Source organism: Oryx dammah, unplaced genomic scaffold (genome assembly GCF_014754425.2).
Source record: "Oryx dammah isolate SB20612 unplaced genomic scaffold, SCBI_Odam_1.1 HiC_scaffold_1, whole genome shotgun sequence".
NCBI classification, from domain to species: Eukaryota; Metazoa; Chordata; class Mammalia; order Artiodactyla; family Bovidae; genus Oryx; species Oryx dammah.
This window is the reverse complement of record NW_024070185.1, coordinates 93346658-93363418: the sequence shown is the minus strand read 5'-3', so window position 1 is coordinate 93363418 and position 16761 is coordinate 93346658. Positions and strand designations below refer to the sequence as shown.

The window sequence follows — 16761 nt, the reverse complement described above, 5'->3', positions numbered from 1 at the left end:
CATGGGTTCATGTTCTGAGGATCTGTGAGCTTCTTACCATCCCAATGCAGAAGAGGATAAAAAGCAGCAGCCATGGTATGTCTGTGCAGCTACGGTCCTCCAGCGGCTTCCATTCTCGCTTGGAGCTCTAATTGAAAACACAAAATAAGAGAGTGGTAAATGTGAATTTTAGTTGAAGTGAGCAAGGCACAAACATAACACTGATATCTAAAACTCTGAACCTTTAAGATGCAACTCAAATATCTGTCACTTTTCTGTGAATTTTACTCTAATACCCATCTCTCTTCCTGGCCAGGATTGATGTCAGTGCTTTGTTGGTACCTCTCTTAGAGCAGTTACCATGCTGAATTACTACCACTGAAGTGTGTCCCTAGCAGAATGTGAGCTTTGCATAAGAGACCACTTCTCATTTCCCAGCATCTTACACGATGCCTGAGGGTTCGTGGTATGTGGTCAGTACAGACTTTGTAAAATGAATAAACAAATTCTTCCAACGTCAGTCTTAGTGGTAGCTTTTTCTTTGTGTGACTTTTGGCAGACTTAAAAATGTAAAACATGCTTTTCTACATGTTCTCATCTAGGAAGGAAGCTGAGTAAAATGAATTTCTATTGAAGGCTTAGGAAACTTATGGGAAAAGTTCTGCAAAAAGAAGGCTAGGGCCTCCAGTGGCTTCCATGACAAGATACAGGAAACTATCCAGAAGGCTTGTCAGGAGGAAGGACACTAGCAGAAGGAGCCTGGAGATAAGGGAACTCTCTAGTATAATTAGTATTTAGAGTTCAAGAATGAGGACCCAGGGACTTTCCTGGTTGTCCAGTGGATAAGACTTCACACCTTTAATGCAGGGGACCTGAGTTCCATCCCTGGTTGGGGAACTAAGATCTTATATACACAATTAGGCCCACATGCCACAATTAGAGAAGTCTGCGCTGTTCCAACAAAGAACCAGTGCAGCCAAAATAAATACTAAAAATTTTTAATTTAAAAAAAAAACCTATAAAAAAGAGTGGGGACACAGTTCTCAATCAAGTTTGCTTAGCTTTTCCTCCTTCTAAAAAAAATAATTTTTAACTTTGACAAACTGAAGAAAGCTACAGATCCTTTTCTTAGGAGATAAGCATGTAGCTGCATAATTTTCTCAAAAAGTTTAGGGAATTCAGACCCAGGTTACAAAACTCAACTTTAAAACATCTGCTTATTGATGTTAAGAGCAAAAATTTGGAGCTACAACCACTCCTCCCTGACCCCTAAATGCTAACCAGACAAATGCTTTTCTTTTCAGTGCCTTAGACTCTGAGTTGTTCAACAAGGATAACAAAAACCCCATCATCCTTGATAGCTTGTTCCCAAACACCCACACAAGAAAACAAAACAGCACTAGTTAGTCATGGGAAAAAACCTTACCCTAAGACTCTAACTAGCATTAAAAACCAAGTGCAAGTAGGCAGTCTTTTCCAGAGGAATGTAGCACTATGGAGAATGGATAAAGGACTCTGTCCTCTCCTTAGCTCTGTCATTAGGTAGCTAAACAATTTTAGATAAATCACTTCATCTCTCTGGGTGGCAGGAAGAAGTGAGATTAAATCTCTTAGGTTCCTTCCAGTTCTAAAAATCTATGATCAGGAATGTAGTTTTGTGAAAACTTGTGCAATGACCAAAAAAAAAAAAAAACACCCTGCAAAAATAATTTGACAATTATTCCCAGTGTTATTCAAATAAGAATGCCTGTATTGTGGGCTGTGTTTGGGAAGACAGTTGCTTCCAGTATGAAAAAGAATGTTTCTTTGTATTAAATAATTTCAATCTTGAATAATATCCATTACAGTAAAATTACTTACAAACACAGAATTTGGACACCTCTTTGAAATTCATTAAATTTACTCTAAGGTGATTTCCAGAACAAGGGCTACTTTGAAATACTATGTTTGCTTATCTTAACAAACAGTATGTATCAGGGGAAGGAGGGGGAACAAGTCTGATTGAGCATTCTCTTTATCTACAACTTTTTTTTTTTTTTTAGTATCTTTACTTTAGACCAACATTCACATTTAATGCTTAAAATTTCACCTATAACATAAAGATGGCAGAATTTCATTTTGACCAGAAAAACACAATGATTCAATATCTCAAGAATTCAATTTACTGTGGGCAATTTCTGGGCCAAATACATAGAAAACCTCTCACGGGGGATGAGAAGTGGAGAGAGGATAGGGGTTAAATAAAAAACAGTCACAGAGTACAAAGTGGATCAGAAGAATACAAAAAAAGGGTGTGGTCACCCTCACTCAGATAAAGAAAAGCTTCTCCAGGAAGAGCAGTTTATCTCACTGGCTATGTTGAGGATTAAATGTGACCATCTATCACATAGTAAACACTAACTCTTGGTTATAATTCTTATTCTCCAATACTCACTTTTCAGTTATACTTCTCCCTATTGTTAAAATATCCCCTTACCAGGTGGACCCTTTCACTGAAAGAAAGAATATTAAACTCATCTTTCCCCTTCTATTTAATAAAACTTCAACTTAATGGTGGCATCTTTCATTGTAGCTACTGTTTTTAAAGCTCTCAGTTATTGATTCCTATTAAATAGGCACTATACCCAAAGCTTTACACATATTACCTTTAAAACAGCTCTCTGATGCAGGTATCATCCTTATTGCACAGCTAAGAAACTCAGGCCCAAAAGTTAAATTATCAGACCAAGGTTTCACAACTGTGCAGTTGGGATCTGAACCCAAGCCTGTGGCCACAAAGCCAAATCCAGTGAGAATATCATTCATTTTACACTTAGTAAAGAGCAAAAATACCTCCATTACTTTTTCCTCACACTGCAAACTTTCCTCACACTGCAAACTGCAACCCAATAATTTAAAATTCTATAGGCACAGAGAAAAAGAGTGATATGTTTTATAAGCCATGAAATTTCTCAAGCGAGTCAGGAAACCCAACAGTTGAAAAAATTTAAATGATTCTTTAACAGACTTAACCAAGTGGTAACTGGATTTAATGCTGTCTGTTTCTTCCAATTAAAATCCACATAGACCTAGAAAAAGTAAAATGTTTTCAAAAGCACTTTTTAAATGTGATTTTTATCCCTTTCTCAAATTCTGCATAAGGTTAATACAGGCTGTCAATCAGTGTTAGGTCTCTTCCCATTCACAGAATCTTACATTACAGGAACTAAATAAGACCAAAGGAATCATACAGTCCAAGTCTTTAAGTGACCAAGGGAAAAGAAAGAGACTTGCCTTGACTTGCTCAAGATCAACTGCTTGATCTTCAAAACAATTCTGTTAGTTATCATTATATAGTCCCAGTTTTTCAGCTTTGTAAAAGAGAAAACCAAGATTCAGAGAAAATAAGTGGAAAATTCATTACTGAAACCTGAGTCCTCAAACTCTAGCAGAGAGGTGGAATCTATAAGAAAGAATTAAGAGATTCGTAAAAAAAAAAAAAAAGAAAAAAGAAAGAATTAAGAAGACGCTTTAAAAAAAAAAAAAAAAACCCACAATAACAGAGATGAAGAATGCCTTTGTCAGGCTCATCAGTAAACTAAACACTTCCAAGTAAAGTTCAATAAATTCAAGAATAGGTGAACAGAAATTACCCAAAGTGAAACACAAAGAAAAAGAAAATTAAAATTAAAAACCCAGAACAGAAAATCCAAGAACTATAGGATAATATCAAATGGTCTAACGTGTGTAATTGTAATCCCAGAAGGGTAAATGGAGCAGAGGAAATGTTAGAAGAAATACTGACAGAATTTTCCAAAAATAACATAAGAAATCAAAGCATAGATCCAAGAAGCTGAGAATTCCAACCAGGATAAATACAACACACACATGTACACATACATACCCAACAGAAACTATATTCAAAATGTTGAAAACCAAATACAGAGACATCATTTTGATGGCAGTAAGAGGGAGGAAAGGACACACTGTAGACAAAGAAGCAAACGTTAAGCAAACTTCTTATCAGAAATTGTGCAAAGCAAAAAAACCATGGGATGACATCTTTTAATTACTGAAAGAATTAAAAAGAAAAAAGAAAAGCATTATTAACTCAGAATTTTATACCCAGAGAAAATGCCTCTCAGAAATGAAGACTTTTTCAACAAAACCTAAGAGAATTTATCAGCAGCAAACTGAAGTACAAAAAATGTTAAAGTTATTCAGGCAGAAAAGTACGAGACAAACTTGGATATTACACAAAGAAATAAAGACTTCCAAAACCAGGTAAAATGAAGTTTTAAACTTTTCCATAATAAAGTATTTTTAAAATAAGGATGTAAATATATGTGCGTAACAGCATTCACATTACAGTCTTCCTGCACACTCTATAAGATTAATAACCTAGAAAGCAGAATTTTAATTTTACTACTAGTACTAGACCATAAAAAATAAATCTAAGTCAGATCACAGCTGATGTCTGCCTGATGTTTGTATTATATTCATATCTTTAAAGTTAGGGAGGAACAATGTTTAACATCTTCACATTCCTTCCTACATTTTACACATCATAGATTTTAAAACAAAACAAAACCAACTCCCATAATATCTCTTTCAGAAGTCATAGTACAGGTAACTACATCCTAGACTTCACACGCACCATGAGCCCTAACAGTTAAAACCAAGGCATTCTGAAGAATTTGATTTCATAGGAAATAAATACCCTGAAAAGTTCTGCCTTAGATTTCCATGTTATTTCAAGTGAAGATACCAGTTGTTGAGTAAATGTTTTTGTAGATAACAGTCACTCACAAAGGTTTTGGCAAGTGATATGTTACAACCAGTGAGTCAAATCAGGCATCACTGGAGGGCATCAGCAGTAACAGGGCAGGCAAGGTGGGCCAAGCCAGGGAACCAACCAGGCAGGAAAAGGTCTGACAGATGTGAATCTAGTTCACAGAAACAGGCAGGGCTGGAAGACATAAAAGGATCAGAGAGGCCATAGCAACAATCCAGACTTAAGACAAAAAGTCAGCGAGGTCTCAAATTTGCAAACAAGCAGGGTCCAAACTCCAGGATGTCAAAGATCCAGGTGATACTTAACTGCAAAGACCGAATGCCCCCTGTCCTCTTTTTATACTCTGCATACTGTCTGTATGACTCTCTTCTAATTAAGATTGATATACAAAGATTCCCAAAAGACTCCTACCATAACTCAGTATTATTACCTAGTGCTATGAGTCTTTCCTTGATCCATGAGATTTTTGTAAACATGATGTGACAATAATGAAAAATGTGCTTTAAACAACAGTATTGTAAATTATATAAGAAGTTACTTAACTTTTCAGGTAACACTCTTAAGCATTCTGTCGATTCTTCAAATAAATACTGCTGCTGCTGCTAAGTCGCGTCAGTCGTGTCCAACTCTGTGCGACCCCATAGACGGAACACCATACAAAGAATCTGAGATCCAAAGCCAGGTAAGATAGCCCCCTACCCTCACAAAGCTTTAGTTTAGCAAGAGAGGCAAACTGAGGACTTGGTAACATAAGTGACGTCAAAATAAAGATGTGTAAAAAGTACTACAGGAATAGAGATGGGGAACCGTTAAGCAAACATTTGTAAGATTTGTTGAAATTACCTCATAAACTTCTGAAGCAAACACTAAAAAACGATTCTCTGTTGTATAAAATAGAATGTGTTTTGTGCCCAAAACATACTAAAAATTCTTTCTAGCTCTGATGGGAAATATTGACTGCCAAATAAGAATTACTCCACTCAGAAATGTGTAGTAGTAAACAAACAGAACATTAAGTTGATTTGAAAAAAAAAAAGCACACAAATCAGCCACTTTTCTTTCTTCGTAGCTGTTAAGATTTCTCTATACTACATTACATGGCTGCTCCACTTAGATAGAGCCCTTTCAGTTTTGGAAAAGAGAAAACATACTGTCCTTTGTTTTCTAGTACAATTAGTGCAGGGCTATATTTATTAAGCTAACTAGAATAATATTTTCACGTTTATGTCATTGAGATTCCCACTAATACTGAGTTAAGTAGTATCTGGTCACATACATCCAGAGTCACTGTAAGCTGGAATTTCTGATAGGCTAAAGGACTAGAGGCTCCTCCCTGTTATTTCCCCAGAGCAAGCTAGAGAACTGCATTCTCCTTCATTCAAAGCAATAATAAGTGGCAATCTGGGAGGGTGGTCCAAAGAAAGAAAAGTAGGGTATAGGTAGTATTAGCCCTGAAAATAAAGGACAAACCAGAGTCAATTCCAACACCATTTGGGCCAGCAATTCATAACTACATCACTGCCCATGCCTCTGTGTTTTTATTAGTCAGGAGGTATACCACAATTATTCATTACTCATGGTTAAGTACTTAGAAATTTAAACAGAATCCAGATTATCATTATAAGGTTATCAACACTTGCTTATGTTCCTATGGAACAGCAAAACGTAGAGTTAGACTGATTGGCCAGGGATTGCAATAAACTGAAGCCTACACCTAATGACAGGCGTACTAATGTCATCCTTCCTGTGTGCCTACCTCTCTACAACACAGATCCATCCACCTTGCCTTTCCCAGATTCCAGTGAAAAGCCAACTCTGTATGTGAACGCTAAAGCAAGCTAAGATATGGTCTTTCACCCAGCAGATTTCCAGGATGTATCCTTGGAAAGTGTCCATTACTTCTTTGAATAATCCAATTCCCTCTCTCCAATTCTCTTTGACCACCACAGTCTCTATTTTCTGGGTAAACAGACCACCTCTGAAACACGATTATAGTTCCAGCAGCTCTGCTCCTTGGCACAACCAGAAAGCCACTAGTCACTGAATTCATCTCCAAGGTCACTACTGTAGACATTTGTGATTTAAGCACATATGTTGTAAGCACTGGGCTATCTGTGAAGACTTTATTTTGTTCATGCCAATCTGCTTTACAGAAAAACCTCCAGTGTTAAAGACAGATAGTCATATACTCCAAATCTTCAAATCTCCCTCCAAGGACTTAGTGGTTCATTAAATTCCCCAATATGCTTTTATTTGCACAGAGTAGTAACAAAAGAGTAAAAGAGCTGATGTGTATCATTTTTGCCACAATTTTCAGTAGAGTGAGCAGACCTGATGAAGTTGGGTAGCAATAAAACATGGAGGCTTTCAGCTTTCTGTTCATAGCACCTGAAAATAAAATCTTGTAATAGGATTTTGAAAGACATTGCCTGTCCTTTGGGAAAGCTCTCTCAAGGATTTGGTGTATAACTACGTACAGTTACCGTAAGTAATCCGTTTCATTTGCTAAGCCTGGTGATAGCAATTCATATTTGAAAAGGAAAAATAAAAGCATGATTTTAACAGGCAGTTAAAGGTAATAAGCTACATTGAGTGGAAAGATACAGGCATCTGTGTCCAACTGCTTTTCTTAGTTCATGAACTTTATGCTAAACCACAAACATTCCTCTGTTTAAGGAAAAAGAGTGAAATGGCAATGATAGTCACTCTAAATTATGCATTTACGCAGTGACAGAAAGATCATGGGGAGATATGTTGCCAATGAGTTCATTCTTTCCCTGAATGCCCTAAAAAAAAAAACACCAAAACTGTGGGTGTGTTACAAAGATGTCCTTCTTCCATCAGACATCCCAAGGGCTGTCTTTCTTGTACATGAGCACATAACAATTACTGGGCAGGGGCCATATTCCTCCTGCCCGACAACATAGCTCACAGCATATTTTACCTCCATGAGCAAAGAAACACCATCAAAATTATACAGATAAACCTTGTCTGTAACCCTTGAATAGTATTTCTAACTTGCCTTTCTTCTGAATCAGTGGAAAGTAATATTTTTAATTTAAAATTAGTATTTTAATTATACAGTTTTTATGGGCTTCATTTCTCCCCCATCACAGCCTACAAGTGTTAGAATATCTTCAGTATTTGGTAACACCAAGGGCAGACTGATAGGACCAAAGCTGTACTTTGCACCTCCAACCTACTATAGTACAGCCAGTTTCCTCTAGCTAATGGATTTACTGACTTTTATACTGTTATCCTTTCTCTTAAAGCAGGAACTCACAGGTACTCAAGATGGGATTCTCATTCCAACCTTGCTTCCTTTCCCTGATGCAATGGCTAAGAACTGACTTATGAAGACTATGATGACTTATGGAGAAGAAACATGAAGACTACTCTGATCATATATCATAACTAATGGTTAAGTGGAAGTGAGTAAATTTAAGTCTTAAATCAAAATTAGATCTTGTCTTTGGCAATGAAGATGTCTTTAGTCTTACAGTAATTGTGCACAGAAATAAATACATGTTCAGTTCTGTGGCAGTACCTAAAAACTCTGAAGGGAAAAATTCCTATTATAGGTAAATAATTTATGAAAATATAGACTACATTCCTTTCTTTGGAGTTACTATTGTACACTATGTTCATACCACCATCACAATAATTATTATTTCACATTATAATTACTTCTCTAGTAGATGGTGAGTTTTTTGAGAGTAAGGATAATGTTTCTATTTATTTGTTTAAATGAGGGATCAGTAAGCACTTAAAATTCTTCAAGAGGAAACCTACTCCACATGAAACAATGTGTAGAGAACCTTGCCCTAAGTGGCTGAATTATATAATGGCTATTCTTCCAAACTTACTGCCTACTTCAGGGCAAGGACTTGTTGGTTTTATTCACTGCTATGTCTCCAGTAGATGAACAGTGTCTAACACATAATAGGCTCTCAGTAAATTTATTTAATGGATGAATGAACAAGGCAAGGTCTTTCACCATTCAAGTAGCATAATGTTTGCGCAAACATCCTCACTGTCTCCTGCATCAGATCATTTCCCTAAAAAAGCATTCTACTGCATCACAGGCTGGTTCCTTTTCCTACAGATATTACACAATATAGCATTTCCCAGAGAGGTTTGTCAATAGGGTCTATGAGAAAAACAAATTCTAGATTTAAGTAAGTTTTAGAAATTCTAGTTAATGAAGTCTAGTCTTTTCAGTAGGACTTCTCTGAGACCTTATTTTGAGACTCTCCAAAACATATTTGACCACCCACAAACTGGGAGACGTGAATACAGACAGTGCCAATCTTCCTCTGAATGCATTTCTGCAAACCAGAGCATAAGGGTTCATGGTTAGGATGGATGCTCCCACTGAAAAGTACTCAGAAGAAAAGGCTGATGGCACTGGTTAAAACTATGCTGAAACTCATAAAAAGAGAATGAAACCTTGCCATCTGCACAACTTGGAGGATATTAATGCTAAGTGAAATAAATCAGACAGAGGAAGACAAATATTAGTATCACTTATATGCAGAATAAAAAAATACAACAAACTACTGAATGTAACAAAAAAACAAGCAGAGAGAATAAACTAGCAGTTACTAGTGGGGAGATGGAAGGGAGAGGGGCAATATAGAGGTAGGGGATTAACAGCAATCAATTGTTAGGTATAAAATAAGCTACATGGATATATCATACAATACAGAGAATACAGCCAACATTTTACAAAAACTGTAAATGGAGTACAACCTTTAAAAATTGTGAATCATTATGTTGTACACTTGTAACTTAATATGGCATATCAACGAAATTTTAAAAAAAAAGACTATTCTGAAACTGAAAGCAATGTATATCAGTTAGACATTTCTGGAAAGTAATTTGGTGATACATTTCAAATAACTCAAAGTAATCTAAAACATTAAAAAAAACTGCATGTGGGATGTCCAATACAGCGCTATTATGAGAAAAAAATTAGAAATTAACTACTAATAGAAAATAGTTAAAAATGAGAATGAAATATTAAGCAACCATAAGGATAATTATAAAGAGTTGCACAGTAACATATAAAATGATAATGATAAAAAGCTGTGTTCAGAAACAGGGTATAAAAGTATGCCATGCTCTGGGTATACAATTTATAAAATAGTCTATCCCAATGTACAAGCATTAGAAAAGGATAGTGTAGTTTTTAAATAGTTAGACTCATAATGCATTTTTTACTTCCATTTATGCTATTTAATTATGGAAGAAATAACAAAGATAAATATTAACTCCCATTTCTCCAGATGTTTTTTCTACTTCTTCAATATAGGGTCAGCTATAAATAGATGCACAATGAGAACAACCAGAATGTATTTAAGTCATCCTATCTGCCACTTATTGACAAGAGATCAGAACATTTCAAACTTCACTAGAAACCAGTAATATCTGAGAGGTGAAGTCGCTCAGGCGTGTCCAATTCTTCGCGACCCCAAGGACTGTAGCCTACCTGGCTCCTCCGTCCATGGGATTTTCCAGGCAAGAGTACTGGAGTGGGTAGTACACTCTAATAAATATTACAGAGGAAATACACCAGTGTAGTGAGAGATATATACAGCATATACAGCCAATAAGCACTAAAAAAAAAGGAGGGATGTGAAGCAGGTAGTTGAGCCCTCAGGCCCATGATCACTTGACTCTGCCCTGTTTATTATGGTTACTATATCCTGTATATAGGGCTTCCCTGGTGGCTCAGAGGTTAAAGTGTCTGCCTGGAATGAGGGAGACCCGTATCATGTATGGACATAAGGAACAGACCTGTGGTTGCCAAAGGATACATGGGGTGGACTGGGAGTTTGGGATTAGCAGATGCAAAGTACTACATATAGACTGGATAAACAACAAGGTCCTACCGTATAGCACAGGGAACTATAGTCAATATTCTGTAATAAACCTTAATAGGAAAGAATATAAAAAAGAACATATATTTATAACTGAGTCACTTTGCTGAACAGCAGAAATTAACAAAACATTGTAAATTACCTTCAACAAAAAATTTAATTAAAAAAAAAGTATCTTGTATGGACACTGTGGATGGTTGGATGTGGAAAGGAAGGGAGGAGGAAATAAGAGGCATAAGAATTACAGTTTACCGTTGAACAATGCAAAGGTTAGGGGCATCTAACTCCATGCAGTCAAAAATCTGCATATGACTTTTATAGTCAACCCTCTGTAACCATGCTTCTTCCATATCCCAGATTCTGTTCCGGAGGATTCAACCACCCACGGATCATGTGCAACTGTGGTATTTACTGCTGGAAAAATCTGAGAACAAGTAGACCCACGCAGTTCAAACCCATGCTGTTCACGGGTCAAATGAACAGCAAAAATACTATAGTACATTCTGTGGCTTGTTTTATCTAAATTGATTGCTTGCATGGCTAATATTTCTTCTTACAGGAAAATTATAGGACATAACCAAGAATAACATATTTTTAAACATATTTTGATTTCAAAGATAATTTCAAAATGTCCAAATATTACTGCTATTTGAAGAAAACACCTGTAGTGGCGTTTAACAGGTGGAAACAGTTGTTTCCTCCTAGCCTTCCATAACTTCCATCTATATTTTGCATAGCATTTGTTTGGATTTCAAGAGTAATAATTATTTAAAATGCTACTTTGCTATTAGGAAATCACATACAAATGCCTATCAACTGATGAATCAGTTCAGTTCAGTCGCTCAGTCGTGTCCAACTCTTTGCGACCCCATGAATCGCAGCACGCCAGGCCTCCCTGTCCATCACCAAATCCCGGAGTTCACTCAGATTCACGTCCATCGAGTCAGTGATGCCATCCAGGCATCTCATCCTCTGTCGTCCCCTTCTCCTCCTGCCCCCAATCCCTCCCACCATCAGAGTCTTTTCCAGTGAGTCAACTCTTCGCATGAGGTGGCCAAAGTACTGGAGTTTCAGCTTTTGCATCATTCCTTCCAAAGAAATCCCAGGGTTGATCTCCTTCAGAATGGATTGGTTGGATCTCCTTGCAGTCCAAGGGACTCTCAAGAGTCTTCTCCAACACCACAGTTCAAAAGCATCAATTCTTCGGCGCTCAGCCTTCTTCACAGTCCAACTCTCACATCCATACATGACCACTGGAAAAACCATAGCCTTGACTAGATGGACCTTAGTCGGCAAACTAATGTCTCTGCTCTTGAATATGCTATCTAGGTTGGTCATAACTTTTCTTCCAAGGAGTATGGCTGCAGTCACCATCTGCAGTGATTTTGGAGCCCCAAAAAATAAAGTTTGACACTGTTTCCACTGTTTCCCCAACTGATGAATAGATACATACAAATGTGATTTATCCCATAGCATGGTAGATACATTTTGGAATAAAAAGGAATGAATCGTGAAACATACTATAACATGGATGAACTTTGAAAACAATGTACCTGAAAGAAGCCAAACACAGAGTCCACATTTTATTGTACATAATTGTTTATATGAAATGTCCAGAATAGGCAAATCTATAGAAAGAGAAAATAGTGTTTGCTGAGGGTTGGACGGGAGTTGAGGGGAATGGGGAATGACTGCTAATAGTATAAGGTTTCTTTGGAGGATGAAGAAAATGTTCTAAAATTGATTGCAGTGATCAAAACTCAGTGGACATACTCAAAATCATTGAGCAGTACACTTAAGATGGGTAAATCATATAGTATATGGTTACATCTCAATAGAGTCGTTGTATGTATAAGAAAAACTGCACTAAAAGGGGGTCATTCTGGCCACTTCACATATGGAGTTTTACTGACAGACTCCATATGAACACTTTTAATATAGCTCCACTAGGTATACAAGATAAAAGCAAAATAGTTTAAGGTAAAGAGCTGGGTAATAGTAAAATTTGATGAAAGAAAACATTTTTCTTCTGAGAAATTAGAAATTACAAGAATTATTAAAGTGTAGACTTTCATTCCCTTTGTAGGTAGCATAAGGGGAAAAGAGAAGTAAGGTTGCAGAGAACTGTAATATAAGGTTGTTGTTGTTGTTTAGTCACTAAGTCGTGTCCAACTCTTTTGCGACCCCATGGGCTGTAGCTGCCAGGCTCCTCTGTCCATGGGGATTTCCCAGGCAACAATACTGGAGTGGGTTGCCATGTCCTTCTCCAGGGGATCTTTGTGACCCAGGAATCAGACCCAAGTCTCCTGCATTAGCAGGCAGATTCTTTACTACTGAGCCACCTGGGAAGCCCGAAATATAAGATAAAACAGATGAAAGTAGAGAGAGAAAAGTCATCTTTTAAAGAGACTAAAGGACACACAGAACAAGGCAAAACTAGACCATGGTATTAAACACAGCTACAGAAGGTACTTGTCAGAAAAAGGGGGCCAGATGGAGAAGTACGTACACATGTACTATTTATTTAGCACCTCTTGGGTGCCAGGATCTGTAATCAGCCAATTATAGTGACAAATAGGGAGAAGGCAATGGCACCCCATTCCAGTACTCTTGCCTGGAGAACCTCATGGACGGAGGAGCCTGGTGGGCTGCAGTCCAGGGGGTCACTAGGAGTCGGACATGACTGAGTGACTTCCCTTTCATGTTTCACTTTCATGCATTGGAGAAGGAAATGGCAACCCACTACAGTGTTCTTGCCTGGAGAATCCTAGGGACAGGGGAGCCTGGTGGGCTGCCGTCTATGGGGTCACACAGAGTCGGACACGACTGAAGTGACTTAGCAGCAGCAGCAGTGACAAATAACCATCTGAAAGATACACACTGACACTGGTCTTCCAAACTGTTTTGGGGAAGGGGTGCCAGGGCAGCAGACTCTAGAACACTGAATAGACAATTCAGGATACTGAGCTGCTGTGCTGTGAGTCATCCAGTCTACTCCCCTTCATCTGATTCCACGTTGTTAGGCGACCTCACTGTCCTCTGGCTTCCCACAAATTGACAAGCAGTGTGCATAACATAACTACAGAACTTTAGAAAATAAAGCTATGGAGCAATAGAAGTTATTGCATACGCAGAGAGTCTGGAAGAATATTTATAGACTAAGCTGTGAACAACTGTTATCTCATGAGGTAGGATCAGAAAGGACTCTTTATATGTGTCCATATTTGGGTTGGATTTTTAAATAATCACTGCTTTTCTATTAGACATAAAAATGATAGTTCTTAAATAATAATTTGGCTTTACCTTAATACTAGCTAAGCTGACAAAAATCTTCTGGTCTTTTATAGGTCAGTTTAATAAATTAGCCTCCCGAGATGATGCATGTGTCTTAAGCCTATGGTATACATGAATCTACTATTAACAAAAGTGTGGACTCATAAAGTAAAATCAAGATTCTGAGCCTTGAAGCCCCAGGGCTTGGTGAATTCAAGAAACAACAGTTGATCAAGCTTCCTGGCAGCCATCAACTGGGCTTCCTTGGTAAAGCCTGAACCACACCAAGGACTCTGCATTCAAATTATATAAGCAGAAAATATTAAGGAGTTATAATTTAGAATCCTTCTAGAGAACATTTCCCAGCATTTTAGCCTAATTTACAAACAGGCATCTCCAAGAACAGCAGACCGGCTTTAGCCAACAAACTTTGAAAGAAAAGAGGCCGATTCTGTACCACCAACCAAAACCCTTTCCCTGCCCATGAACAGATCAGAACCACGGAGGAAGTGCTAGAAGCATAAAATTCCTAGGTTTAGCCTGGCCCTAGAGACTGAATCCTAAGTCTAACTACCCAACTCCAGTCCAGGTTTAAAAAGAAAGGTCAGAGTACCCTGTAGTAGATGCCACTGGATGGTATCAATACTTCAGCATCAAAACCAACTGGCCCTCAGCTACTCAAAAGTATAGCCAAATGGTTATCTCCAAATGGCTCTGGGTCTGAGAATGCTATGTTGTCACAAAGCTCCCAATTCCTACTTCTTGATAAATCCAACTACTAAAATCAAGATATCAGTTCTTTAAGTCTAAAATGGAAAAGAACAATACAAAAGAATCAAGCGTTAAATTATCCATGGATTAGATTATTTCTGACCCTTCCAATCCTGAGAAACAATGGTTTCACAAATCAGCAAAGGTTTCCAGGAGAAGCAGAATTGATGAAAACCAGTTAAAGACCTAAAGTGATTAAAGAACACTCATACAAAAAGACTAGGAACATCCAAGTGAGGAGGAACACTGAGGCATCAAATTAATAGCCCTATACATGACAGATACTAAACTTGCTCTTAAAAAAAAAAAAATCAACCAAGAATAACGAATGTTAATGGACCAACCTTGACTAAATAAATACTCTGAAAATATGAGCATCTGTAAATCTCCATGCCCAATGAGTCATTAAAGCATCCCACTCATAAGAAACCATTTCTGTCCACCTCCAATGCCAAGTCTCAAGCTCAGGCAGATCTCATTTTATACCTTAACTGGTTTGTATCCAATTTTGGCAAACTATCTTTCCCATCAGTCAGTCTTCTATGTGTCTGTTAAAGCTACTTTTCTCACAAGATTAATTATTTATTAGCCCCTTAAAAGTAACAACTTTTTCTTTCTCTCTCTATACCTTTATCTCACCTCTATGTCAACTGTTCTTTCCCTGCTGCCCAAAGTAATGATTCTCAATTATAGACTTCAAACAACTATACCACTTCTAAAGATACTATTCCCATCTTTAGTATATCTCCACTTCTCTGAAATCCAATTAAATTCTGCTTCTTTGCATGAAGTTGACCTTATAATAAACTAATCTTCTATTAGAACTACAGATTTGTTGTTCAGTCATATCTGACTCTTTGCAACCCCATGGACTGCAGCATGCCAGGCTTCCTTGTCCTTTACCATCTACCGAAGCATGCTTAAACTCTTGCCCATTGAGTTGGTGAGGGCATTCAACCATCTTATCCTCTGTAGTCCCTTCTCCTTCTGCCTTCAATCTTTCCCAGCATTGGGGTCTTTTCCAGTGAGTTGACTCTTTGCATCAGGTGGCCAAAGTTCTGATGTTTCACTTTCAGTATCAGTCCTTCCAATGTATATTCAGGACTGACTTCCTTTAGGACTGACTGGTTTGATCTCCTTGCAGTCCAAGGGGCTCTCGAGAATCTTCTCCAACACAGATATGATCACAAAAAACAACCTATTCCAAGATGGTACATTTAAGACTGGGTTACAGAATGACCAGCTAGCAGTCCACTGTGGAATAAAAGTACAAGCCCCTGATAGAATCCCTACAGCCAACAAACAGGAGGGAGGACTCCAAGGCTCCATACTTTGCTGCTTTTAACCCTGCCAATACCTTGGCTCCCTGGCCACAGTGAGACACATCTTTGGCCTCCCGGTGTGCTATAAATATCACTTGGGTCACATCATCATTGTCTAGACACAAGTTTTTGTGCTCTCACCAATGAAAATGATCATAGTGATCGAACAATATCAAAGGGAGAATTAAAAAACAGAGACGAGAATACAAGTATCCAGAGATAGCAAAACACATGCCCCAATGCCAAGAGTATCATGGGCTTTGGAGGAACAAATCAAGGGGAAAAGACCCTCTGCTCTGGTCCAACTGTTCTTTTTCTGCTAAGTGAATTGCCTAGCAATACCTCTCCCCTTAGTCCTCAGTCTAAGGGGAAGTACAATTTGGCCTCAAAGGGGTTATTCCTAGTGTAGGTCCCAACCACCCCACAGGGATCTTTCCATTCCAGAGATCCTTTGTAGGTCCAAAACACCGTGTGGTACAAGTCCAGCTCAAGGAACCCTCCATGATACAACACAGTGGATGCTTACTCCCAACTGTCTCTGCTTTCTAGGGGAGGCAGCTTCAAGCAGAAATGTGTGCTGGCCTGAGGTTAATCTTTAGGTGGTTTTTCAGCATCCTGTCACATCTGTATAAGGGGTGTGCTGCAGTTGGCATGTACCAGCTCCTGAGCACCCAACTTCATGTTGGTAGCCTGGTGGGAGTACTTATACCATGGAAATCTGCAAATGTGACAAATCTGGGCATTTTATTTCTTTAATGTT

At 38.0% G+C, this 16761-nt stretch overlaps 1 protein-coding gene across 3 annotated transcripts in view; it reads right to left on the bottom strand.

The window, feature by feature from the left end:
* The window catches only part of SLC44A1 (solute carrier family 44 member 1), a 217127-nt gene that overhangs the window by 160413 nt on the left and 39953 nt on the right, over window positions 1–16761 (bottom strand). For all 3 annotated transcript variants that reach the window (XM_040241010.1, XM_040241025.1, XM_040241018.1), the window contains exon 2: window positions 38–127. In XM_040241010.1, the coding sequence (XP_040096944.1) occupies window positions 38–127 (90 nt within the window). The remainder of the gene's footprint in view (window positions 1–37; window positions 128–16761) is intronic.